Source organism: Corella eumyota, chromosome 5 (assembly GCF_963082875.1).
Source record: "Corella eumyota chromosome 5, kaCorEumy4.1, whole genome shotgun sequence".
Lineage (NCBI taxonomy): Eukaryota > Metazoa > Chordata > Ascidiacea > Phlebobranchia > Corellidae > Corella > Corella eumyota.
This window is the reverse complement of record NC_137494.1, coordinates 5,467,107-5,494,709: the sequence shown is the minus strand read 5'-3', so window position 1 is coordinate 5,494,709 and position 27,603 is coordinate 5,467,107. Positions and strand designations below refer to the sequence as shown.

The 27,603-nt window shown below is 30.0% G+C and overlaps 3 protein-coding genes and 1 long non-coding RNA gene across 6 annotated transcripts; 3 read left to right on the top strand and 1 right to left on the bottom strand.

Annotated features, from left to right (window-relative positions):
- Window positions 1-77: 77 nt before the first annotated feature.
- On the bottom strand, window positions 78-21,233 carry LOC145753760 (sperm-associated antigen 17-like). Of its 3 annotated transcripts, XM_082570205.1 has the most exons (45): window positions 21,195-21,233; window positions 20,874-20,996; window positions 20,476-20,616; window positions 19,904-20,132; window positions 19,579-19,710; window positions 19,151-19,333; window positions 18,368-18,555; window positions 17,895-18,081; window positions 17,575-17,750; window positions 17,271-17,408; window positions 16,958-17,151; window positions 16,456-16,676; window positions 16,201-16,266; window positions 15,984-16,087; window positions 15,554-15,708; window positions 15,006-15,196; window positions 14,483-14,728; window positions 14,217-14,364; window positions 13,910-14,013; window positions 13,584-13,766; window positions 13,320-13,472; window positions 13,003-13,211; window positions 12,635-12,779; window positions 7,159-7,349; window positions 6,915-7,077; window positions 6,634-6,754; window positions 6,390-6,531; window positions 6,126-6,261; window positions 5,651-5,781; window positions 5,256-5,495; window positions 4,880-4,995; window positions 4,549-4,688; window positions 4,177-4,297; window positions 3,875-4,029; window positions 3,625-3,785; window positions 3,324-3,532; window positions 2,634-2,875; window positions 2,275-2,448; window positions 2,062-2,202; window positions 1,766-1,959; window positions 1,526-1,642; window positions 1,253-1,393; window positions 987-1,131; window positions 581-721; window positions 78-231 (listed from the first exon to the last, which is right to left on the bottom strand). In XM_082570205.1, exons 2-44 carry the CDS (start codon window positions 20,952-20,954, stop codon window positions 582-584), a joined length of 6,894 nt encoding a protein of 2,297 aa, XP_082426331.1. In that variant the 5' UTR covers window positions 20,955-20,996; window positions 21,195-21,233; the 3' UTR covers window positions 78-231; window position 581. The 3 variants fall into 3 exon arrangements, with proteins under 3 accessions (XP_082426331.1, XP_082426330.1, XP_082426332.1); XM_082570204.1 differs by lacking the exon at window positions 21,195-21,233 and having other exon boundaries at window positions 20,874-21,006; XM_082570206.1 differs by lacking the exon at window positions 21,195-21,233 and having other exon boundaries at window positions 3,324-3,529; window positions 20,874-21,006.
- On the top strand, window positions 10,485-12,480 carry LOC145753762 (uncharacterized). Its single transcript, XM_082570207.1, has 4 exons — window positions 10,485-10,618; window positions 11,101-11,228; window positions 11,431-11,611; window positions 11,803-12,480. Exons 1-4 carry the CDS (start codon window positions 10,508-10,510, stop codon window positions 12,307-12,309), a joined length of 927 nt encoding a protein of 308 aa, XP_082426333.1. The 5' UTR covers window positions 10,485-10,507; the 3' UTR covers window positions 12,310-12,480.
- Window positions 21,234-22,234: 1,001 nt separating the features above from the next.
- LOC145753181 (uncharacterized) lies at window positions 22,235-22,914 on the top strand. The gene is made up of 2 exons (XR_014283828.1): window positions 22,235-22,433; window positions 22,552-22,914. It is a non-coding gene; the product is annotated as an uncharacterized LOC145753181 (long non-coding RNA).
- A 451-nt stretch (window positions 22,915-23,365) lies between these two features.
- LOC145753347 (acyloxyacyl hydrolase-like) lies at window positions 23,366-27,253 on the top strand. The gene is made up of 11 exons (XM_082569756.1): window positions 23,366-23,462; window positions 24,127-24,326; window positions 24,727-24,914; window positions 25,094-25,274; window positions 25,421-25,561; window positions 25,667-25,736; window positions 25,940-26,168; window positions 26,292-26,450; window positions 26,654-26,786; window positions 26,883-26,979; window positions 27,051-27,253. The coding sequence occupies exons 1-11, from the start codon at window positions 23,366-23,368 to the stop codon at window positions 27,251-27,253; spliced, it is 1,698 nt and encodes a 565-aa protein (XP_082425882.1).
- Window positions 27,254-27,603: the final 350 nt, after the last annotated feature.

The following is a 27,603-nucleotide window of genomic DNA, read 5'->3' as shown; positions in this document are numbered from 1 at the left end:
CATAACTTAAAGAAAACTTAAAATTTTGCAATCATAAAATTTATAAACTTTTATTTGCATACAACTCAGCAATAAAAACCATAAATTAAAAAAAACAGTGAATATAAATTTATAAAACTATAAAAAGGGTTTATGTAAAATTTAAAAATTAACAAACTTTAAATGTTTAAACAGTTTAAAAAAAATTTTAAGAAAAAAAAAAAATTTTGTTGAACAGTTGAAGCAGAATATCTGAAAGAATAAATTATAGTTTTAAACAGATAATTATATTTTAAAACCAAAACAAAAAATGTTACTAAACAAGTTTATGTAATTTTGAATAGAGTTATTTAAACAACAATTTTTAAAACTCAAAAAAAAAATAAATAAATTTAAAAAATTGGCAAATATAATAACATTAATTGTGGCCAATAGAGTTATAATTAATGTGGTAAATAGGTCATTAGGCATTACTATTATAGACTCTGGTCTCAATCCCAATTATGACCAAACAATATTTTTTTTTACTTTGTAACTTGGCTGTAAAATGGCCTTACTACATCAAGAAAAAATACAATAGCCCCTATTTTTATATACATACCTTAATGAGCTGCAATTTTAGTTGGTCGAATTATTCCCTCTCTTGAAGGTGGCTTGTTGCTACTCAGTTTCACCCCTGGGGCTTTTCCTCCTTCAGGTAGGAATGGATTTCTGTTCTCATAATCATGAGAAGTCAGGACAAGTAGAACATCAAATAAATTAATTAAGAAAAAAAATAATTAAAAAATTTTTTTTTTTGCATGTACCCTTATGGCAAACACTATATATAGAATCTATATATAATAAAGTTTGGTAGATGATATATGCCTAATTCATAGGCCTATAAATCAAATAAAACTGTTTGTGATGAGTGAGTAAATTATCGTGGGCAAAAATTAATTAAGGGTTGCAACCACATTACAACAAGTTTAAAATTTAAATCTAATGGTTAATGTTAAAAAGGATATTTGCTGAGATAGGTAAATGAAGTATATCGGTTTCAGTAGTGATTTTAAGCTGGTGGTTTATGGTGCCAACACCTGAGTCACCTTCTACACCAACAGCAATGGCGTAAACTTCAATTGTTAAGTCAGTAGACATACCAGCTGCAATCTGTAAAAATTCAGATTACTTTTTTTTTAATAAAAGTCATTTTTACATGTATTAGTAATAGAGCACAATTTAAGGAATGATACAGATGGTTTAATTTAAAAAAATTAAAAGACGAATTTACTGGTTTTGGAGTGTAGTGAACTCTTATCCCAGTACCAGGAGGTGGTTGTTTAATTTTAAACCTGCACAAATCAATTCCTGTGTTTTTCAACATGACCTTGTATGTGTAAGTACAACCTTCACACAGTACCCCAAACACTACCTAAAAAAATTTAGCACATTTTTGAAAAAAGACTTCCAGTTAAGTAATAACGTTTTTAAAAATTAGATTTAATTTTTTTTCTGTAATTATTTAGTTTTTTTTTCGCTTTTTTAAAGACTATTAAATAATTACTTCTGGAGGTAAAAGTTGGAACCCACGTTCTGCAACCCCTGGGTGACCTTGAATTAAACCCCCAGCAACTGATGAGGTCATAACCTTTCTTCTTACTGGTTCCTCAACTTCAAGAAACTAAACAAAAAATTATTAAAAAAAATTTATAAAAATAAATACTGAATACAAAAATTTAAAAGTACATTTATTAAAAAAAAGTTTTAAAAATTTATTAAAAATGTTAATTTTTTAAAGTGTTACCTTAGTGTTGGGAAAGGCACCAGGCTTGTCACTTAATATAGATGCTGGTAACTGAACTCTTTCCTTTCTTGGTTGTCCAGTTGCATCATAAAGTAAACTTCGAGTCAATATTAAATCTGAGGGCTCAGTCTCGAGTGGAAGAATGTGACTAAGGTGAGTGCTGTCTGTTGAGTTTGAGTGAGGTGCTTGTTGACCTTAAGTAAAACTTAGACTTTAAATCTTTTAGTTTTTTTTAAACTTTAAATGTCTAAAACACAATTTTTCGATTTTATTTAAATTAAAGTTACTTAATTTACTTTCTCTTTGTTGTGCAGAAGTCGGGTTTTCAGGAATGGGGGAGGGTTGATACTGTTGTGTGACATGTGCGTCAGCTGTGGCACCTGATTTCATGGCTAAGGGGGAGGCTTGTGACAACGCATGGCTTGGAGTGGGATTGCCTTAAATTAAAGCCACCAAAATTGAAACAAAAAAACACTAAATTAAAATACACAAAAATGTGTTTTACTTACTTGGTCTGACATTTCTTTGTTGTTGCCCCGCAGCAATCGGGGTTGGATTTTCGGGCCGTATCTTAGTTGGAGTACCTCCCCCGCTTGCATGAGCAGGTGTTGGGTTAAGGGGCCTTGTTTTTGTTGTCCTGGCAACAGGAGGAACATAGTCTCTAGGAGTCTCAGAAGCGGAATCTATAAAAAATTACATTTTAAAAATAAAAATTTATTATTTTAAAAACTTATATAATATAGTTTTATTGTTAATTAAAAAAAAAAATTGGTAATATATTTGTAATTTAAAACTAAATGCCTATATCAGTAATAGTAAATAAATAATTTAGAAACCAACCCACATTTAGAATAAACAAAAAAATTACCTTGAGTGGGTGATGTTGAACTTCCCTCACTTCTCCGGGTCTCAAAATTTTTCTCACCTCCGTTTACCATTCTTGCTCCAGTTCCATCTTGTCTGGGATCATCACTTAACTGCAACGTTGCATCTTTCATGTTGTTAGCTTGGCTCAACAACCAAGCTCTACCACCTTCGCTGTCGAAATAAGCTGGAACATCGTGCCGCTTCAAAGCATGGCGTCCTTCTTTTATCTCCTCTAACCCCCTCCTGTAAAGTTTTAAAATTAAAATGGTTTAAAAACTGTAATGTTATACCATATTTTATTAAATAAATCAAGCTATTGTGGTAGTATGGTTAAAGGGGCATGGCATTGTACTGTGGGCCAAAAGGTTTAAAGTTCGAGCAGCACCAATGCCACACTATTCACCCTTTAGACCGGCATTCACGGATAGCCCAAACATGTCCCAACTGCACACCCTTTCCCAATAAAAATACAAAAACCCCTCAACTAAAAGAGATATGAAAAAAAAAATTAAATAAAAAATAATAATAAAAGCCACAAGTACCAAGTTATTTTAAATAATTTTGCAACTAAATTTAAAACTTTGGTTTGTTAGGCAATTATAACAAAAGTTTATGTTGTTAATCACTTATAATTACAATTTCACCAAAAATATATACTTGTACAGCTAAAAACTATTAAAATTTTGATTACGTAATTATTTCCCAGTCAGCTTGTGTTAGTTTCTCACGAGGTGGGGGTATAACTGGAAGTGGGGGAGGTGCCACTGCCATCTCATATCTCAACTTAACGTGTGGTGAGTTCTGCTCAAGAGCTTCACTCCCAAATCGAGGTTGTGACTGATTTGTGGCAAATCCAGCAGTAGGAGCAGGCACAGTGTCAGGAGATCTTGGAGTTCCCTGCTTAATTTTTTGTTAAATAATTAAAAAAAAACATTAAAATTTACTTTTAAACAAATTTAACAATTTAGGAAAAAAAATAATTTTGAAACTACCTCTTCATCAAAGCCCAACACTAAACTCAACAAATCTTTGGCTTTAGTTTGTTCCTCGCTACTTCTAGGTTCATGAACCTGACTTGCTTGTCTTAATGCCTCCTGCTCGCAAGTTGCTTTTCCATACTCTAATAACTTGGAGAGCAAGTGTTCTCTTGTTTCTAAAGACAAAAAATAGGTTGAATAAAAAAAATTTAAAAAAATATAGTATATAAACCAATAAATATATTTCCCCAAAAAAATCTTTAACCTTTAGTTATAGGTTGATGTTCAACTAGTTGTCTTAACTCCAATGCTGTTGGGCACATTGGACAATATGGGGCTGCTTGGGGAGTTGGGGCTGACCCAACTGCTAACCCTTTACCCACTGTGGTCGCGAAAGCTGGACCATGAGCTTTAGTTTCACTACAACAAAAATAAACTTTAACTTATGTTGATAGTCACAATAAAAGAAAACTTTTAACACAGATTTAAAAGGCTTAAAAAATATTTATGCAGTAAGACTTTAAAAAAAATAACCCTTTAAAAGTTTATTTGTTGTCATTTACTTACTTCGAAGGAAAGAGAGTGAGGTCTCGAGTTTTAATATTTACTGGAATAATATTTCCTTGTTCCTTGGGTAATATCCATGCATCTCCACTATTCCCATAATGTGGTCTCATTATTGTAATTCCTACAATTTTAAAGGAGTTGTTAAGTACTTTTTTATAAATATTTATTTACACATTTAACAAACCAAATTTTTTGTGCCCAGTTTCAAATTGCCCTTTTTAAAATTGCAGCATTAACAATGCCTTACCAAACGATACTTCAATAACAAAGGACGTTGAACTCATAACCAAGACATATAATTTAATTTTACCAAAAGTAAATTTACTAATATAAACCTACAAAAAAAATAAAAATAAAATAGTGCCTGCCCACCCAGTGATTTGTTATCTTCAGGCAAAGGTTCTCTGATAACAGCAGTGGTCGGATCTAGATGAGCGTCACCGATATAATCTTGCACATCTTTTAACCTTAACAACTGGGTGCCTGTCCCATCTGAGTGGATCACAAACAATCTAAATTGATAACTTGTTGATACCTTTGGTAATTTATCCTACAATATTGAAGTATAAAAATCTAAAAAAATTATATTAACTAAATTATTTTTTTTGTTATTTAAAAACCTATTTTACTCATTAATAAATTTTTTTCAGTTTAACAACCCATATACAACTGCAAAACTAAACACTAATAAAAAATCCCCTACCTTGGAGGGTGATGAATTGAAGGGTCAAGAGTGGGTTGAACTGATTCAGCCCCGGTTCCACTTTCTCCACTACCAGACCCAGGGTTAATCACACTACACTCACCATGGGTGGTTACCTAGAAAACATATATGTCAATAATTAAGTTCATATCATAACCATTCTTGTATTTAACAACATAGCAAAGTAGGTCACTTAAAGCTTAGACTTAACGTCTTGGGTATGATTCCCATTGCTGTATCTGTTTTCAAAATATAATAAATGATTTTTTTTTAATTTAAAAAGAGCTAGTTATATAAACTATTAACAACTATCTTTTATGAAATTAAACATATAGTAAAACCACCTTATAATTTAATTTTATAAGTATTTTATTACCTGAAATACATTTCCTTCCTGGTCTACAGCCTCGCAACAGACTTTGGTGTTGTGTCGCATCATGTACGATCCACATGTCACAACCTGTGACTGTGGCGCATTCCCATGGAAGTTGTCAAGATTCTCTCCAGCCTCTGCGGCAGAGATGGCGGCGATTAGAAAGTCGTTATCAGGTCGTGGAGTATAAACCACTGCTCCGTCAGCAGCAATATCAAGTCTTCCACCATTCCAATGAGACATCTTTAAAAATTTAACTTGTGATTTAAAATAAAATAATTGTAGTTCAAATTAGTAAAAATGTCATAGATATTTTAACTCATTTTACAAGTCACTACAAAAACATATTTAATATTTAAAATGAAAATGTTTTAATTTTTATTATAGATTTTTTTAACCTGATGTGTTCCGTTAATGTCAGTTCTCAAAGTTGTGCCACTTCCAAAAAGGGTGACACAAGACAAATCGTGCTGGTTAAACGTCACAGAAGCATAACCAGGGCATTCAACTCTTACACACCATTGGCCACCTTAAATATCAACATTTTTAGACACTAAAAATCTTATTATTGTAACCTATGTGTAGCTTAGTGTACTGGTTAGGACACTTGGCTTTACCACAAAAGATTTTAAGTAGGATTTCCACGATGTGGTTAGTATCTATGTGGTTAGTATCTATATTTTTTTCCAGCCAAAAAAACTACTAGCAAATTAATTTAAGGACAATATGACATAAATTTTTAAAACTAGTAATGGAACTCAAGACTAGGTCAAACAACAAATGTTAATTTATGTTTTGGCTGTTAATTAGGCCTTCCCACAATAAAAATAAAAAGGCTTATAAGAGTCTGACAAAATTAACAAAAGTTTTTACTTGATTCTTCTTCTTCCTCGGTGTTGCTTGAATATTTAATAAATTTTGTGATCCTTGTACCATCATTGTGATCGCAGACACAACTTCCATCCGGCCTGTCCACCCTTACTACTTTATCCTCCCTCGAGTGCATCACCTAGTGGTCAAAATGGACCAAAATTACGTTAATTTTTTAAATTTTTTATTAGATTTGCATTTTTTTAAAAAAATTTTTATTAGATTTGCATATTTAAAATGTAACATTTTTAATAAAAATTATTTTACCTCTCCTGTTACAGGATCAGTTGCTAAATAGGAAAGTAGTGGATCCATCCTAACCACCACATTACCAGGTTTGGTTAAAGTTACATCACCATCCATGTATGTTGTAAGCCAAGATAATGCTTTTTCCTGGTCAGCCTCCAACCTAAGGGTAGATAATAATTTTGGCCTTGCATTAACAATGTTTTGCATGTAAAAAAAAAAAGTGAAAACTATTACAAATATTTTTTTATTTATTTAAACTTACTTAGCTCCTGCCTCTGCTTCTAACCCGGCAGCGCCGTGGCCAGTTATAGTGCCAGCAAGTGAAGGGTCAGTGGCTGTGGCATCTGGGTTCGTTTTACCACTTGATTTTCGACCTCTAGAGCCTAAAATTACAAAAATTTAAATAAATATTTTAACCTTAATTTTGCAATTTTAGACTTAGCAAAAATAACAAATGTTTTTCTATGTAAAGATAGTAAGCATGTGTGAGTCTTCTCGCAATTTCAAAAAAAAACAAACCATTAAAAACTAAAATATTCTTACCCTTCTTGCTTCCAGCAGAGTTGGGTGCTTTTTGTTCGTCAACAATTCCAGGTTGATGACTGACAGCTGATGGAAGACTGTGTGGGGTTATTGGAGCTTTCTGTTCAGATATTAATGGCCCAGAACCCGCATTGTAACACACTGTTCCGTCGCCGTACAAAATCTAAAATAAAATAAATATTTAAAAAGTTAAGTAATTAATAAAATAATTAAATTTAAAAAAAATGAAAATAAATGTTGTTACCTTTGTGCTACCATCCTTCATTAACTTGATTACTGTGCCGCTGGCAAGAATCGATCTCGAGACCTCTTCCATTGCAGGTTTAGATCTTGACTTCTCAGTATCTTGTTTACCTGATGTCTTGTAAGAGTAACTCTGTCTCACCATCAACTTGTAAGCGTCTTCTGAAATGTCTAAACTTGAGTTGCCAGGATCTAAATATAAATATAGAAGAGTTTAGAAGTAATTAATAAAAAATTTAAAAAACAAAGTTTTTAAATACAATAAAAGAAATGCGAATAAAATGTAAAAAAATCATGTACTAAACGTCTTTACAATTGTAAAAAAATAATTTAAAATTTTTATAGTTTAAATAAAATTAATTGAGGTTTTATTATTTTTAAGTAAAAATATTTTTTTAACTTCTCCTTATACAAGAACTTTAAATACCAATATTACAAATCAACTTAATTAAGTTTCTTACACACTATGCAAATAAAGGTTTTCTTGTGAAGAGTGAAGTAAGTGTATTGGCAAATACAATCCAACTAAAAAGCACTTACATCAAAAAGAATGAGATTTGTAATGTGATTAGAATGACAAGAAACCAACAAAGCGAAAATGTAAAAAAATTTAATAAAGAAGTTATTTTTAGCTTTAAAAATGTAAATATATAGTAAATGATTTATTAGGAAAATCAAGTCAAAAAATTAACAAGCAGATATTGTTACTATATCATAAAAATGAATTACTTTGTTATAATAAAGGTTTTAGCAAAGATTTTGCTGCTTTTACAGGATTACAAAATGAACCTTATTAAAGATATAAATATTTGAAATGAATAAAAGAATAAAACACGTAGGTATTATTATGATGTGTTTACTATTTATACAAATTCATGGACTACCCTTCCACAACAAAAAATTAAGAAATTTAAGGATAGCAAATCAACCAATAAAACCTAAACCCAAACATATTATTATAAGATGCAGAAGAGCAAATAACGCATCAGGTACTAATGGTAAGTAAAGTGCAAAATTTATAAATAGCAAAAATAAAAAAAATAGAAAACAGCAAACTTACGTATAGCTAGGAGTTTTACTTATAACTTAACAAAATCTACCATTTTTTTATATTTGTACGTTTTTTTAACTTAGTGAAAGATCAAGTTATAATGCCAAACAAGAAGCTAACCACTACCCAAGAAGTTTCAGAACTTCCAAGATATCCTTCAAATCAAAACTTTAATCCATCTGGATTTATTAAAACAATAACTTACCGCAGAACCTATTATCAGACTCACAATAACAATTCCTACAACAACAACAACGTAACAAACAATAACACAGATAGCAACATAAACACAAACAATGATTTTGAGCAATCTGGTAGCTCTGAAAGTGTAACAACCCAAAATATAACAGAAACAACCGCTTATACAGAAAACTACAGCAAAAACGTTACAAACAACTACACAACAGTAACAACAACAACAGAAACAACAATAAGAAATCAAGAGTTTTTTCCAACCAGAAGAACCAACAACCATGCAACAGCAACAACTTTACAAAATAAAAACAACAACAAAAAACATGATGGATCATTAAATAACAACCTGGCTCAAAATGAAGATAAAATCACAAAAAATGAATTCATAGGTGCAGTAGTTTCAGCAGCCCAAGGTGGTGTTATAGTCACTTTACTCTTAACTGTATTTGTATTTCTTATTCTATGCACAAAAGGGTATATATCAGTTGGACAACCAAATCATTCAGCAATTGTGCATCCCAAAACAAACACTATTTCCAACCCTAAAAGAAATAAAGGCACAAAAGAAAATGCAAGAAGTCAAAAATATACAACAAATTCAAAAAACAAAAACTATAAATCATCGTCAAAACACAAAAGTCATAATAAAAATGGATATACACAATCTAAAATAAAGCCTATTAGTAATAAAGTAAAAATAGAAAATGATAACGAAATAGTAGAGTTTAAATCACCATGGGCAAAAAGAACAATGTTACCATTAAATAAAGAAAAAGTACCAGAAAAAACAATAAAATCAAACCCAATTATTAACATGTTAAATAAAAAAAATAGAATTAAAAGCAGTAAACGAAAAGTTTCTTATTTACCAACAAACTCAAAACCAATTCAAATTAATATTTAATTTATTATCCTTAACTTTTACATGTTTTTTTTTCTAAAATTCCTAACTTATCTAAAAGTTACTATTTTTTTTCGTTAATAAATGTAATTTATAAAAAAAATTACTGCACTTATTATTTTTTTAAACTTTTATGTAGTTATAAAAAGTTGTGTATACTCTTTATAAAATAAGTTGGATAAAATTACTTCAAAGACAACCAAAGATAGTAATTATTCAATTTTGTTGGTGTTTGGAAAGTAATAGTCAGCCACTTAAGAGGCTTTATAACCACTCAACAACCTATTATTCATACTAGATTGACAGCCTTATAAAACGATTTCGTTATTATATAACAACATATTAAATAAAAACTATTTTTTTCAATAAATAAATTAATAATTATATTGACATAAATACCAAAAAAATAATTTTTTGACTCAAAAGTGTTTATCTTTTCGATTAAAAGTTCTATATATTTTAAAATGGGTAAATCTTGAATTGAAATTTTAACAAAACAAATCCAATCATAGAAATAAAATGTTTAAATTTACATCCCTACCAATGTCAACAATTAACATTTTAGTTAAAACAACACAGCTGTGCATTCAATAACAGCTACATGTTTCTCACAAAATAGAAAAAAAAATACTTTTTTACATTATTCAAAAATAAATAAAAAAACTGTTATGTGCCATTTAATTTTAATTGGGCAAAAAAGTAAAGATTTAAAATTACACCAGTACTATAAAAACACATTGGTTATTTTAAGCAGCTAAAAACTACTTCAAGACAAAAGACATCATGTTAATACTTAACAACAACAAAGCAATCGAAAGTCTGTGTTAACCATGCTCGAGTGGTCAAGTGTTTGTACAGGCACAAGCCAATCGCTCTAACAACCAGCGCTGTTAAAACCACACAACTTTCCCCACGGCTTGCTTTGTTGTTTTAGAGATTTTGGGTGAAGTAAAAGCAGTTGTACCATGCGTCATAAGTACTTAGAGATCTTAAGACTGTGTTTTACACCAGTAAAGAATTTTAAAAGTTTTTTGGAAAATATATAAAAGTAGAAATTTACATATGTTAACAGTTATAACACTTCAAAGAATGATAAAAAAATTAATTTAATAAAAATTAGTATTTAAAAAAGTATTTAAAAAAAATTATTACTAAAAAATCTTGTTATTTTAAAGCAATATTTATAAAGGTACAATAGCTACAATGATTAAGTTATCAGTTTTATTTATTGTGTTATCAATAGTCAAAGTGAAAAGTGATTGTTCATTTCATTGTGAAGCAGCTGATTGCCCTTGTGACTGTTATACCCAAGAAGTAAGTTAAACGCTAACACCCAATAAAATATTATTTTGAAATGTGTTAATGTTTAGCATATAAAAGTATTCAAACAAAAGAAGATCAAATTCTTATATAAAAAGTATAAAAATACATGCAAGATTACCATTACTACAATATACCAATATATTTTAAAGCCGGCAGCGTGGTGTAGTGGTAAGAACACTTGCTACACCACACATGAGGTCATGGGTTCAATCCCCACTGATCTCATGCTGTAGTGCCCTTGAGTAAGGCGTTATAAACGGTATGAACTCCTGCTGAGCCAGCACTTAATCAGCAGTATAATTATCGGGCAATTATAATCTATAATATCCCAAACTGCCACAGGCAACTCGAGACTGGGTCGGAGTAACTGATGTTACTCTATGTTTAAGTCGCGCATTCGTCTTTCCCACATCGAGGATAAAGATACAAAAAAAAAAAATGTTATTTTATAAAGGTTATGTTTATTTTTTTAGATAAGATGTTCAGACAAAAATGTTACAAGTATAAGTCGTTTTCCATCCCATATTCAATATAAATATGTAGACTTTGGTAACAACAACATTGAGTTTTTAAAACCATCGGATTTTAATCACAGAAATGTGTAAGCTAAAATCTGTTATTTAATAACTGATATTTACTAAAAATACATAGATTTATAAAACTGAGTGTTTTATAAATTTTACCATATGAATAAAAGGCCAAATTTTAACTTTACAGTACAATATTAAAATATTTTAAAACCTTATTTTTTTAATATTTTAAGTAAAGTAAGTATTTAACTTTTTAATCAATTTATTTTTTAGGAGAAACCTACACGTTTTACAACTACCTGCTAATAAAATAACAACATTGGAAAATCAAGTATTCTCAAACTTACATCATTTACATACTTTGTTTCTTAATTCAAATTTAATTAAAGCAATAAATCATGAAACTTTTGTTGGACTAAAAAGTCTGAAGCGACTGTATCTTAATAATAATAAGGTAAATAATTGTGTTGAAGAAATAATTCTTAAAAGATACCTCATACTAAAAAAATTCAAATTCAAAAAATTTAAATTAATTTTTTTTTTTTAATATTATTGGTAATAATCTACCAATGCTGTAGTAAAGAAAAACATATTCAAGCAAAGAACCTTTAAAAGCATTCTAGTAATTTACATTATGTTTTATAGATAGCAACAATTGGCAGCAATACATTTGAATCCTGTCGAAAAGCTATACAGCTTATATACCTTCAAAACAACGTTATCACACACATACATTCAAGTACATTTATCAACATGACCAACCTTAAGACTCTAGATCTGAGCAAAAATCAACTCAAAACATTAGACAGTCAATTTTTAGACACAACACCCAGTTTAAGACATTTATTTTTGGGAGAAAATGATTGGTTATGTAACAAACATTTCATGTGTTCAACTGTTGATATTATTTACAAACGTAAAACAAATTCTGATTTGCAAGTTCATGATGATTTGATATGCAGCAAACCTTATCATTTTAAAGATCAATTTGTTGATGATATTAGGACTAATTTTAATTGCACAAATTATAATCACACACAGGTTATTTTTACTAAGGATACTAATGGTAATGGAAAAGAATTTATCAAACCAACTTTACTGGTTTTAAGTTTGTGTTTAATTATCGGAATTATAACTATGAAGGGATGTTAGTTATTTGTTGTGTGGTACCTAAATACTTTTGTAACTTCTATTTAAATTTTGTTTCGTTTTTTGTAGTTTATCTTTTTAAAACTGTCTTCCTATATTATATTTTATACACATGTTTATATTAAAAAAAAAATTATAAAATGCATTAATATTTATCCATTTAAAAAAATGTAAATGTAAAGTTCTCCTACAAAACCTTTTTGTTCCATACCGCAATTAATTTTAAATACAAGTACTTTTAATAGAGAAACAAACTTAAAAAATAAAAATGGCAAAATTTTGCTACATTAAATGTCAATTAAAAAAAATATTTGTAAAAAATACTTACCAGTAGAGCTTGGATCAATGTTGAATCTTACAGACAACCCATCAGGTGTAGAGAGATAAAGTTGTTGAAATTGAGGCATCTGGGCCCGCTTTCTTTCCAACTCTTCAGCTTCGTGAGCTTCTTGTAATTTTCTCTCCAACTCTTCCTAAAATAAATATGAAAAATAATTGTTTAATAACATAATAATTTTCTACAGGGCTCTATAAAACTGATTTCAATAAATGAGTTCTTTTTAAAATGTTTGATTAAAAACACATTACAAATAGACCCCTTATGCAACTGGCTTTAAAAGATACTGTACAATGTCTTTTTATTATTGGATAAAAGTCTGCAAAAAACAAAATTTACATTTTTTTTACTTATCTGACCTGTATTCTGAGTTCTTCCAATCTTTGTGCTTCAGCCTCTTTCTCTGCATCGCCCTTTTTCTTACCCTTGGGACTTTTACCCCTGGGGGACTTTGACTTGGGCGACTTTTTTCCCTTCTTGGGAGTCTCCATACCTGGGGGTATCGGTGTTGGGGTGGTAGATGGGAGGATGTCGCCTAATAATTTGTATAAGCGCTTGCTAGCTTTATCTGTAAGAAAAATTAAAAATAAACCTACTTATATATATATTAGTAATTAGAAAATATTCAGTAATTTCTAGTAAAATAATTTATTTAAAAATTTTAATATAAATGTACCCGCTGCTTTGCAAATTCCATCTGCACCATTTTCACTGAGAGACAAAGTCATTCCATCTGATAAAGTTGCACACCAGGAACCAAATTTACTGAAAAAATCTGGGCTCTCATCTCTTTCATTTAACAACTCTGCACTGGTGGGTCTCTTATCCTCTAAAATATTTGAACATAGTTTTATTAATTTGTTTAGTAACTGAACTTGAACTTAATAAAAAATTTGTTAAACATTTAAAAAAAAAATAAAAATTTTCTAAAATTTTAAACCTTTTTCTGTTGTCTCCAACTCAGCTTTTTCGACTTCTTCTGTTGCAGTCTCAGATTTTTTGACATCAGGTTCTCGGATTAATTCGTCAAGTTCTGCCTCAGCAACCTCATCTTTAGGATCAATAATGTGGAGAACAAATAAATGTCCGTCTTTTGATGTAGTTGTTTTTACAAAAGTTTGACCTGAAAAATAAATTCAATGTTGAAATTGGAATTTTATTTAGATTTTATTTTCAAATGACTGATGTTTAAATTGAATAACTTAAACTTATTGAATAACTTAAAAAAAGGTAAAAAAAACATTTTTTAAAAAACAATTATTTTACCTTTTTCAAAATGAATAACTTCAGTTTTGATTGTCCCCCCATCACAAGGATACAAATATGAAGTTGAGCCATTAATATTGATCAAGTTATTCCCAACATCATAACTATTTATCGAATATATTAAAGATAATATAAAAATATAAGTAAAAAATTGAATTTAATAAAGCTAAATCAATTTTGCTTTTTGGAAAAACAAAAAAAAAAAGTAAAACTTAATAAAACTTCTTCTAGTCTGATAAGACATAGTGTTTTGTTATTGTTTCATAGTGTAATTAAATCTTATAGTAAAAAAATTAAGTTAAATTACCCAGTAAAAGGGGGTTTAAAACCGGGTGGGGTAGGGGGTACAGAAGACACCTCTCTTTCCCCACTGCTTGATCTCGATCGAGATTTACGACCTTTTGGTGATTTTTTGCCTTTTGGAGATTTTCGACCAGATTTAGGACTTTTTGAACCTGGCAATAAAATAGGTTTAAAATATTTCCCGGCAATTTGAACTAATAAATTTATGTTTTACATAACCAATTTATGGTGATAGCTTTAAATCATGAAATAATTAAAAACACAACATACGGGGCCGTTTTCCATCTTGTGAGGTTTTACTAGCAGCAGATTTTGTTTTTCCTTTTTTATCGGCTGATTTTAAAGCCGCTTTTGCTTCTTTTTCCTTTTGTAGCCTAAGTTCTTCTTCTTTAAGCTTTGCTTGGATTTCTTGTTCAGCTTTCAAAGAACCAGATCTGATGAAAGGAGAACTAAATTGCTGACTTTCTTCTGAATGCCCCACTTTGCTTGATGATCTAGAGGCGCTGCCTTTCCTACCTTTTAAATAAAATTAAGACAGTTTTCAGAAGGGGTGGGTGAAAATTAAAATGTACATGTATTTATATAGGGTTTAAAAGTGTTTTTATATATAATAAAATGCCCTGAACTAACTAAAAAAAGGTAACTACAAAGGTTAGGTACAACAATTTGTCAATTATAAAATTCGAAAATACTTTAAAAAAAATACAAAAAATACTGTTTTTGATAAAACAAAAAAACACATTTAAAAAAAAATCATTTACCACAATTTAAACACCTCCTGATTTGTACTTACTTCCTTTCTTGGGGCTTTTAGACCTTGGTCTTTTAGCAGTAGAAGGCGGTGTGCTTTGTTCAGTAGAAGCTTGTTGTGCAATCTGTTGATTCAGTTTCTCCAACTCAGCAGCCAACAACTCAGCCTGGTATTTTTGTTCTTGAGACTTTGTCCAAGATTGAATCGAGTGAGCAACATACTCAAGGTAATTTCTGAAAAAAGTTTTATTAAACACTTGGTTAGATAATTTAAAGATAAATTTTAAAGTTTTTAGGTAATTTTAATTATTTTAATGTAATAGTAATCAACAGATTAGTGCCAAATAACTTAATAAGACAGTTAAAAAAATGTATCAGCATGGTGTAGTGGTCAGAGAACTTAGCTTCACTACATGTGGTTATAGGTAATCCCCACTGCTCTCATGCTATAGCGCCCTTGGGTAAAGCACTATAAACAGTTCTTGCAACACTTAATCAGCAGCATATAGTTAGCAGGCATTTTCAATCAATAGTATCCTTAACATATTTACCCTAAATATGTAGTTATATTTATTGTGCCATCTAACTTACCTGAATCCAACATCAGAATGTAAACTAGATTGCCATTTTGATGAAGCTTTAAGATCAGATGACATGGGAAAATGAAAGAAAACAAATACTGAGTTGTCACGTTTGTGACAATATGTTTCCATGCTTGGGTATATTTGTTTTGCCTCATCCAACATCTAAAAGAATTTAAATAAATAAAAAAATAAATAATTATTAGTTTGAAGACTTTATAGTCTATGGTCTTAACAAACATATGACTGTAGTTTGCTGACCTGTACATAAGAAAAGACCTTACATTTATACAAAAGCAGTTTACATTTATATAAAGCAGTCTTACATTTATATATTGTCCATTAAGTTTTCAACAGGTGTTTTTTTATCCAAATAAGCTGCTTTAATAGTAAATTTTGCTAAAACAAAAATTTGTATAAAATATACTTTTATATTATACCTGCATCAGTATGGGTGTTTTAAACGACTCAGTGTAAATATAACCATCAAGTGTTCTTTTTGGTGAATATTGATTCTCATTTTTTTCATCACTCGTATCTTTTTCTGAAATATTTTAACAATAGGTTGACCATACCATAAATATATTGTTGTATAATTAAAGTAAAAAAAAGAGTTAAAATTTTAATTTTTTACAAATTTAAAAATTATCTGCTTACCTTGACTTTCAGTGGGTTGTGGATAGTTTTTCACTGCTGCAGTGTAAGGATCATCCCAAATATTTTCTAAAAAATTTAAAAGTGAAATTAATAAACCTCACAAAAAATAAACAACGTTCAAAATCTGACCAAAAAAACATAAAAATATTTTTTAAAAACATCTGCAATTGCCAAGCATTAAATACTCAATTGTCAAGTTAACCTTATATTTTAGCAGACCAAAGCAGTTATAACACAGAAACAAAAATAAAAAACCTTCCTTAACAGGAGACTTAATATTCCCATTTTCGTCCACATCAGAGATTCCAATACTTTCAAACACAAACTGTCTAAAAGAACGATCAATTTCCGAATCAGATAAATTTCCATTTTTTTGGTCGGATTTTTCTTTTGAAGTCAAATAACGTTGCAGTTCGTGTATTCGTGAATGTCGTTCACTTATTGTATCGTACGTGGATTGGGTAAAAGACAGTAACCTACAATTGAAATCATTTCTTTAATTATAAAGTAATTGAGCTTAAGTTTTGCATAGTCTTGTCATTGGTAAACTTCTTGACCCAAAATAAATTTTAATTTTAGACAGTGATGGATTGGTAAAAATGTCAAAAATGTAAACTTAAATAAAGATATTGGTAAAACATGTTTTGCTATGCAAGTAGTAAATATGCTATTTTACACAGTAATGTCCAGTTTTTTCCAAACACTATTTTATGTCTTAGAAATGAAGGTAATTCTTTCTCTTTATACAGACACTTACTTTGCACATGGCAACCTAGTCAGCAAATCTTCTTCAGCTTTTTTAGGGTTAAACTCTTCGATTTCCTTCAAGTGGTGAGTTCTGACTGAAGCATCGTCCCCATAATTTAACAACACTGGACCTTCTGGCACTGTGTTTTTTTCTATCATTTTCCGTTTTTTTTCTTTGTATTGAGAAAAATCATTGGCTAGCATCTAACAATAAAAATAGAGTAGTGTGATGTACAAAAAAAGCATAAAAAAAATTTAAACCCAAAAAAATTCCAATATTTAAATCTGAATAAACATTAATTTTTTAACCAAAAAATGTTTACCTCATCATCTTCATCTGAGAGACAAAGTGCCTCCAAAGAATCTGCAATGACCTCGGCAAGTGCCAAATGTATGCCATCAGCCCTGCTCTCCGGTAACTTTTCACTGGGTGGTGTCTTCTCCTTTTCTGTGGCTACAATCTTTGATACAATAAAAAAAATTTTTTTTAAATACCCCCCAAAAAATTAATTTCATTTCTGCAGAATTTAATAAAAATAATAACCAACAAATAATTTATATGGCAAATAATAGTTTTTTTAATCACCAAATTGAGATTTTTATTTTAGAAAATAAATTTTCTATTACTTGCTCCAACATTGAATGAACAATTAATGGGATGCTGACTGATTCCATTGGAACACAATCCATAAGATCCCGATAATATCTTGTGTCCACTTCCCTTAAAGTTGGAGGAGTGATCTGAGGAACAAGCTCTTCTCCTGCTAAAGGAGGCTCAAGTGACATCTTCTTATCTTTTTTGCCTATGGAAGTTTTTGTTTTATTTAAAAAAAAAATTTTTTGATAAATAGTTGTATTTATTGTTTTATATTTTTGCATTTTTTTTGTTAAAAGTTTTTAATTGAAATATTATTGAGAAAAATTGGGTGGAAAAATTTACATTTTACCTCCAGCAGTTGGGCTTTTGCTTGGCTCAATTGGAGGCTCTGAGGGTGGCAAAGGCAGAGGTTCTAACATCAAAGGAATATGATGTAAAGTGACATTCATCATGTAGTTAAGGTATTGGCGTTTCCAGTCTAATGAGTCGTATGCCTTGCAAGCCAGCTCTTCAAATAGCAGAGTGCCATAACCAACCTATTAAAAACAAATAGATATGCAATAAAAAATTTAAAAAAAAACTAAAAAATAATTTGTTATTCGAATATCTATTTTATCACAAACAACTTACTTAACTTAAATGTATACTTTTACATGAATAATTATAAATCCACAAACAACTAACTTAAATTAAATGTATACTTTTACATAAATAGTTATAAATCCAAATGAAAGACCAAAAACAACTTAATAATGCACTTTTTAACTTCTTTTTAAATAAATGCAGTGAAATAAAGTAAATCTATGATTTTTTTAACCCTACCATGTTATCCTGGTCCTCCCAGTCTGCAGGATAATCTGAATCCTTCACCACATGATCCAGTACAGCCAAGTCCTGCAGCTTTGAAGTAGTTGGAGCTTTCTGCAGCACAACTGGCAAAAGTTTCCAGAACAAAGCGAGCTCCTTTTTATCAGCTTCATGTTTAGCTTGTGAAGCTGCCAATGTTTCATCTAGTATGATTAAACTGGTTGGTTAAATTTATTTAACAATTTCCCCTACTTGCATATAATTAAACCGGCAGCATGGTGTAGTGGTAAGAACACTTGCAACACCACATGAAGTCATTAGGTCAATCCCCACTGCTGTCATGCTGCAGCGCCTCTAAGTAAGGCACTATAAATAGTATAAACTCCTGCTGGGCTCATAATTAATCAGCAACTTAATTAATAAATAACTAAAATCTATAATATCCCAAACTGCCAACGGCAACTCGAGACTGGGTCGGAGTAACTGATGTTACTCTATGTTAAGGCTGTGCAGTCTTCCTCCCCACCTTGAGGATAAAGATATATAAAAAAATATGTTTTACGAAGAACAAAGTTTGTTTTACATATCTTTTAAAATGTGTAAGTTGATAAAAAAAAAATAATTGAATTCAACACAAAAAAGACCCACTTTAACAAATTATCTTGGAATAAAAATTAAGGCATAATTATTACAACAAAAATTAAACATTTTGTTGTATAAAAAAAAAATTTACTTGAAATTTTAAAATGTTTAGGCCTATATAACTAATTGTATTTTTGCACAATAACAAGATTGTACCCTCTAAATTTTCAGCAGCCATTTTTTCTTCAGATCTTTTATTAAGAACCTCATAAGATTCTGAAGACATTTTGATTACGCTTGATATGTTGATACCCAATCCATCAAGTATTGGTATAAGTTGAGGTTTGTGAAAACCACTGATAAACACATAATGTTGTGGACCATCATCTGGCTCATCATCTTAAAATTAAAATAATAACGTTGTCAAATATATAATTGCCTGTTTGATATAATCAAAATGTTTTTAAGCCAGAGATATCATTGTTTTTAAGCCAGAGATATCGTATTGTAGAATATATTTACACAATTTTGAATACCTTTTTTGTTAGTAATAAAAAACGAATTTTTTTTGGATACCAGTTTTTTAATTTAAAATTTGATGATAGTACAACTTTATAAAAAAAAATTGTTTTTTTATTTTTTACCAATATATTTGTTGTCATCTTCCCCTTCTCCTCTCTTTTTCAGGGTGCTCCAATCCTTTTTCGGAAGTTGCGGCTCAGGAGTTTTCTTTCCTTTACCCTTTCCAGGTGATTTACTTCGTGGTCTCTTTTTAGCTAGTATTTTAGAAAATAATTTTAAAACTTAGTCATGAAACTCTTACATTTGCAAGAAAAAACGATTCCTAAAAGATAAAGTAAAATAATAAAAGTTATTCCATGAGATCGCTGTAATATTTGCATTTCTAAATCAATTATCTACCAACATGTCTATATATATTAAAATATCACAAAAAAACTTTTTACTCACCCGATCCCTTTCCGCCTCCTCCTTTTTCCTCCTTAGACTTCCCCTCATTTTCTCTTCTCTTTAAATCCAGATCTTTAATGTTAATTAAACCGAACTTAATGAGTTTTGCCCACAGAGGAAGGGGAATCTCCTGACCAGCACTCAGCAATCCAAATATAATTTCTGTGATCTCGAAAAATTTTGGCACAGTTGCTGGCTTTTTGTTTTTTGGGTTGCCCAGTTCATTAACCTAAAAAAATAACCCAATATAAATAAAAAATCTTTTAGGTTTGATCCTAACTGCTTCCATAATGTAGCACCCTTGTGTAAGGAGCTATAAACAGTATTAACTCCTGCTGAACCAATATTTAAACAGCAGAAAAACTAATGAAAATTTAAAATCTAGAATAATCCAAATTGCCAACTTTAACCTAAGAGTGGTGAGGGTAACTTGTGTTACTCTATGTTTAGGTCATGAAATCTACTTTCAAAAACGAACTTTATTTATTCTTAAACAATAAAAATAATAAAAAAAATTTTATTAAATTTATTTAAAAATTTTTTTTATGGTAATAGCAATACAATAATTTTACCATGTCCATGATGTCATCTTTATGCAAATAACTGAATAATCTTCTTTGTGGAATTTTTACAGTGTCAGCAAGAGCTTTAACATGGGTTTCATCTAACAAAACATTCTCTACCACAAAATGAATATTCACTTTCCAATTCTCCTATAAAATGATTAATTATGTTATTTTTATGTTTTTGTTTTTAATGTAAAAAGGCAGACTTTACAGTTTAACTATTGGGTAATTTTTCAACCCAGTCTATGGTTGCTTTACATATAATAAATTTAGTACAAAATAACTAATAACACTAAATATGAAAGGTATTTTTAGCCTTTGAATTTTGTATTAAAAAAATAAAACAAAGGTTTATTAAAAAAAAAAATAAAAAATTAGTTTACAAATAAAAAAAATTAGTTTACATCTTCCAACATTGTAGACATTAATCCTGCTTCCCATCTTCCACCAGCAGCCGAAGAGCTCTTCCCTCTTTTCTTCGACATCTTTTTTCCAGTTTGAAATTTTAACTAACACTCTTGTTAAATCTAATAAAATGTTAAATCTAATAAAAAAATGTCATAATATTAATTCTATAATGTTGACAGATTACTTAATATTACTTGAATTAAAAATCGTTTTTGTCTTAATTTGAGTTTAAATTGGCTGATTAATTCTATAATCTTAATTTTTATACAGCGTTTAAATTATAATTTTATTGATATTTTTTAAAGAAAACTAATTACCTTAATTTCAATGTATTACGAATCGTAATTAACAAAACGGTATTAACGAACTGTTAAATTTTGTAATTTAATACAAAACGTAAAAGCGCAGACAACTTTGGTTTCAAAGGTTTCTACAGCAACGTTTTTTGCCACAAGGTGTTTAACTTTATCCTCATAATTTATTATTCACAACACTTCGTTGTTTACGATTTATTTGTAGTTTGAATAAAACAAAATAAAATAACTTAAAAATAGTTTTTTTTTATTAAAAAAAGGCTAATATTTTTATTGCAATTAAACTTTTACATATATTTGTGAACGTTCGAAAAGCACTTGTTAACTTTAAAAAAGTAACCTTCGCTATGTGCTTCCCAAGTTCCCTCTATAAATAAGTTCATTAAAAAGGTAATATCTAAAGTGCCACGAGGCCAATTTAACAAAAGAAAAATTTATATTAATTAGTACGTGTTTAAGGAAGATTTTGCGTAGGCGAAAAGATCCCTTATACAAGAAATTATTTAATTATATTGAAGGCGTATAACATACGGGATTTTCAACACATTTACTCTGATAGAAATCGCATGAAGGTATGTAAAAAAAGGGATTTTTACATACATAGTTTTGTTTAAAAATAAACTTATAAATGTTATAATATCTTTGTGAAAATTAATAAGACAATTACAGTCACATTTGAAACACTACCCATCAAAAATACCCATCACAGGTGATTTAACAAAGAAAATTTCTGAAAATAATTTATTAGGTCACTAGGTCTTGTTGGTACTTTCTCACAATCTTCGTTACGTAATTTTAAAACAAAAGAATAGTACTGATAGATACTGATTGTAAATTAATATACATTTTCTCAATATGTTTTCACTCAAAGTTCTTACAAAGTATATAGTTTCAGGGTTTTTTACGAAGGCATATACAAAGAAAAATTTAACAAAGTAACCTGATGTAGATATAAGAATTTGTAAAGAGAAAGCACTTAAAACCTTAACATATATTCACTACACCTCTGTAACAAAAAAGGAAAATACAATACTTAAACACGATAATTAAAACGTTTAAATAGAACACAGATTTAATATAATGGCATATTCGTTTAAAGTTTAAAAGACGACCAGTTTCTGAATTTAAGTAAGGCTACGTTGTAACATTGAATATTAAAAGTAAAAGGACAGTATATAGAATTGTTAAGACATCAGATTTATTCAAAATATTTATCCAATCTTTACCCAAATATGGCAGCAGGTAAACATTACATTTTGTGAACTTCAACATTTAAAATTAGGCTTACTGTTAAACAAATAAACTTATCACAAATGAATGTGCTTAAGTTTACATTTAAATTTACAAAACTTTTCTTTAGCTGTTCTTGGCTCAGTTTATCTAAAAGTCGGACCTATAGTGTTAATGGCTACCGGTGGTTGCGCGGTACTTATTACTGTAGCTGCTACTGTTGGAGTAGCAGCAATTTTGTACAGTTACAGAGACGAAATCGAGGAATTTATTAGAAATCACACTCGACCTGATCGCAAGCCCAAGGTTACTGTGCAAAACGATGAAGGACAAACGTTCGACTACGATTGTATTCTAAAGCCATTATCTTTACTGCCCCTATGGTTATAAATAAATGTGTACTTTAGTATTCTTATACGGACGTGTTTTTTTCTGTCTTAAAAGTAGCCTTGCAATATTTTTTTCATTAATTAAATAAAAAAATTTAGCGTGATTCTTTTATGACAGTTTAATGTAATAAACGATTTTTTATTAAATATACTAACTGTTAATTGATATACGTTTTTCTTAAGATGTTTTATTCAGACTTTTTACAAAGTGTTTAGTAACTTTAAAATATATAGTAATTCGTTTAAAAATTTAAAATAACTGTTGTATTGTTTAAACTGTTAATCTATCCCCATAATTAGCAAAAAAACAAGCATGGCATAGGTCAACAATTTAATTTAAGGTTCCAATTAAAATCTACAAATATCAAGAATACATGGAGCTGGCAAGTACAGTGCTATTAAGAAGCATGTAGTATTAACGTATACGTTCGTTAAGTGATGTTATTTATATCAATTGGTAAACATTATCTAACCAAACAAAAGTGCTATAAAACCTAAACACACTTAATATAAGATCATATGACAAGCTGACAGAAGTCATACATCCTCTTAGTTATGAAGCTTTTGTTCTATGTAACGGTATGTTTTGCAATCTTTTTAAGCAACTTAAATCAAGTTAAAGCAGATGTAAATGGTGGAACTAACTGTGCAGGTAGGAAATTATGTTTAATTAGGTTTAATTACATTTTATGCAATGGATTTCTTGTCGTTATTTATATATATTGTGAGGTCGTGGGTTTAATCCCCACTGTTCTCATGCTGTAACGCCTTTGAGTAAGGCGCTATAAACGGTGTGAACTCCTGCTGAGCCAGCACTTGATCAGCAGTATATTTATCGGGCAATTATAATCTATAATATCCCCAAACTGCCACAGGAAACTCGAGACTGGGTCGGAGTAACTGATGTTACTCTATGTTCAAGTCGCGCATTCGACTTTTCCACATCGAGGATAAAGATATATACAAAAAAAAAAAAAAATTATAAATAACCGCAATGGTTTCAATTGCTGTCATTCTGCAAACACTACGTGTTGTAAAATTAAGAAACTACATATGGTAGAATCACACGTTTATTTATAACCAAGACTATATTAACAGAGTAAGCAGTAAGAAAATGTATTAATAAATAAATATAATAATTTGTTCACTAAATATAAATATGGCTTAACCACAGTTAACCATAAGTCACGTAAACTATGGTATATTTTAGCAACGTTTCGACAATTTAGTTACATGAAAACAATCAACACAGTATTTTATAAACTTATTTCTTTAATACAATCATGAATATGCAAGTTTTATATTTAATTTTATAGCTTGTTCTCTTATCATCGGTTTAATCGAGCAACTTGCTCAAGTTCACTCAACTGACGTCATTACAGCAGCGAGTGAACATATTTGCGGCAATCTGGAACAACCCCTGAACGAAACATGCATGAGATTACTCGAACAATATGGAGAAGCTTTAATCGACGGAATTTATCATAAACAAACGCCTGACATAATCTGTTTAGACGTAAGATGGTTAATTAGGTGGTTATAGTACTGTTGCACGTTGTAACAACGATTAATGTTCACTTTTCAATATATTAAATGCAACTGTCATTTACAGTAAACTGCTAATATAGCGAGTTTTATTCACTGCATATTAAAATCTCAAATTTTAAATACTTTAAAAACATTTATGTGACATTAAACAAAACACTCACTTACAATAACCATTTAAATTTAGATTGGCCACAACGATTATTGTTCGTTAATGAACGCAATAAATCAAATACAATTGTCCCTAACATGTAATTGCCAAAACCAAAACATATTAACTGTAATTTTAAACCTTTAACATAATATCAAATACATTTATGAAAAATGTATGTTTTTTTAATTTATGGTGAAAAATTCACATTTAAAATTAGATTGGAATTTGCACACAAGACCCGGGTAGGGATATTTGCCATCTATTTCCTTTACCACCAACTTACCCAAAGTTTCGATCCCATTTCAAACCATTACACCCCGGTTTGGTGAAGGATAAGTGGGATGTTATGGATAACCAAATTTGTCTTGTGCCAGGAGTTAAAGAGATATGTCAGCGTATTGACGAGTATGTAAAATTTTATTTTAATAGCAATACTGAGGATTTATCAAAAAATTACGCTGAGTTTAGATGTGCTAATACAAAGGAATAAACCCTGTATAATGGTTTTGTAAGGATTTTGTTGTTTTAACCCGCAGGTTTTTTTCTGTTACATCGGTAATAAAAAAATTATCTATTGCAATTAGTTTTGCCGATGGTCATCTTCCGCTCGAAGATGCGGATCGAGATAAATTTGGTACAAAGCCAACTCTACGAGGTACACATTGGAGAGGCAAAGACTGCAACGATTTAAAAGACGATTTTTACCCAGGTCGTATACCAATTGATCACGACAGAAAAGAAGATTCAAATTGTAACGGGATTTACGTAAGTGTGCTTTTACCATGCCAAAATACGACTTTGAAATCTAAGGCTACGTCTTGTATATGGAAATACACACTTTTGAAAAATAAGTTATTAGTTATTTACCACCAATAAAATTAAATTTTGTTTGAAAAAACTGTATTTAACAGGGTGTTGATGCGAGCGGAGTTCCATACGAAGATATTTATTGCTCGGAATCCGACCAACGAGGTATTGTTGTGTTGGGTGATTCTGCAAGTGCTCATTTTCACATTCCACCAGAATTTTTTATGGCGGAAAAACTAAGCAAGGTAAACTGTTGTTTTAAACCAAGTTTCAATAAAAACTCATTTGAATTAACACGCAACACCATTGGAACCATAATATAAAACAGAATAACACTTTTAATCATACAGGACACTTTTGCGAACTTAATGATGATGCTTACCGACGAATTAGATTGGCCCCAACTATCGGCAGTTACAGGTAACACAATCAATATTGATATTTAAGTATTTTTAAAATGCAAAAATGCACATAAATCTCATAAAATTCTATTAAATTAGGAAAAAAAAGAAATACTTTACAAACATGTAGTAAACATACATTTTTTTGGTTGGGCTTATTGGAAAAAAGTTTATCTATAGTAAATGTCACGCACGGTTTTAACTTGTTTGCAATGCCAACAGCATATACTGAGAACATGTGGCCAGAATCAATAGAGGGACCAGTCGACTCTTTGTACATGCGACAGCTTGCCAACAACCATTGTATTCATAGAGATTACCAAAACATTGGAGTCAATGGCGCAAGATCGGGATCCATGAACGAGATCGTTAAAGGACTTGCTCGAAACAAAACAACTGATCACCCAATTATAGTAGCTTTGGCTTTGATAGGAAATGACGTTTGCAACGGGTAAATTTATTGGAAATAAATCACTTTCAAAAACATTAATTTTATTCGGGACTAACAAGTATTTATTTTTCCTTTACATATCATTTATTTTTTACCAAGAGTAATAAAGCCTCTTTTGTTTAGGCATGAGGACACAGTAGCTAGTATGACTACAGAAACAGAATACAGAACAAACATGATGAACACGTTAAAGTATTTGGATGAAACGATTCCAAATGGAAGTACTGTTATTATATCAGGTTTGGCTGATGGAGAAATTTTGTGGAAAACACTTAACGACCGGTTAGTAGTATTATAAATTTGTACATAATATTGGTATAAACGGTTGAAAATATAAAGAACTTGGTGAGTTAAAAAAATAAAAGGTTTGTAATAGTATAAATTGACCATCTATTAGATATGATATAACATACCTAACACAATTTGACTGGTTAAGTCAAAGTAGATTCTCGTAAAAATAAATACTTTTATAATTTTGTTAACAGACTACATCCGATAGGGCAACTTAACCAGGATGTAACTTACAAGAACTTGTACGATTACATGAATTGCTTGCAAATATCTCCTTGTACTGGTTGGATGAATAGTAACGAAACACTAAGAGACATAACATCCCAGGTAAGGCGAAAATAATAAAACTGTAACTAACTTAGGAAATATGAATTTTTTAGAGCTAGTTTTTAAACTGTAATTCTAATAACCAACTGTATTTAGAGAGCACAAAATCTTAGCTTGATCGGTAAAGACATTGCGACGAACCAAAAATTTAATAGTTTTGATATGTTTTATATAGATTACAATATAGAAGAAGGTGGGTCCTTTTTATTTTATTGATTTCCAATACCAAAAATCGGCAAATTTATAACACGAATTTTTTTTTAGTAATGCATAAATGGGAAGCGACAGGTGGCGAAGATTGGGAAGTTATCGAACCGGTAGATGGTTTCCACCCTGGTCAAATAGCACAAGCTTTAATGGCTGATTACATGTATAATGTTATCTCCACAACACGCCCGGCATTAACGAAAACTAATCCCAATAATTTAAAAATAAAAAATCTCTTTGGTGATCAGGGTGGCTACTAACATATCTTTAATTCTAAAAAAGGTGTTTAAAATTTGTCAAGGGGTGGAGTTTGTGGTTCAATACATTGGTAGATGGGTTTAGGTTTAAAAATCTTGTGTTGCAACGGTTAAATAAATACATGATTAAGTAAGTGTTATGTATTATTGAAATAAAAAAACAAATGGTAATGTATGGTAAAGTCATAGGCGGTAGGAAGTAACTGTTGTTCCAAATTGAAGACATAATTGTCATTAACATTTTGTAACAATGTCTCGCGTGTTAACTGATAATTATATATACCAAAAAGGTAAACGAGTTTATAGGGTCTTTGTAAGATATCATATTCTTGTTTTCCTGTACTTAAATATGC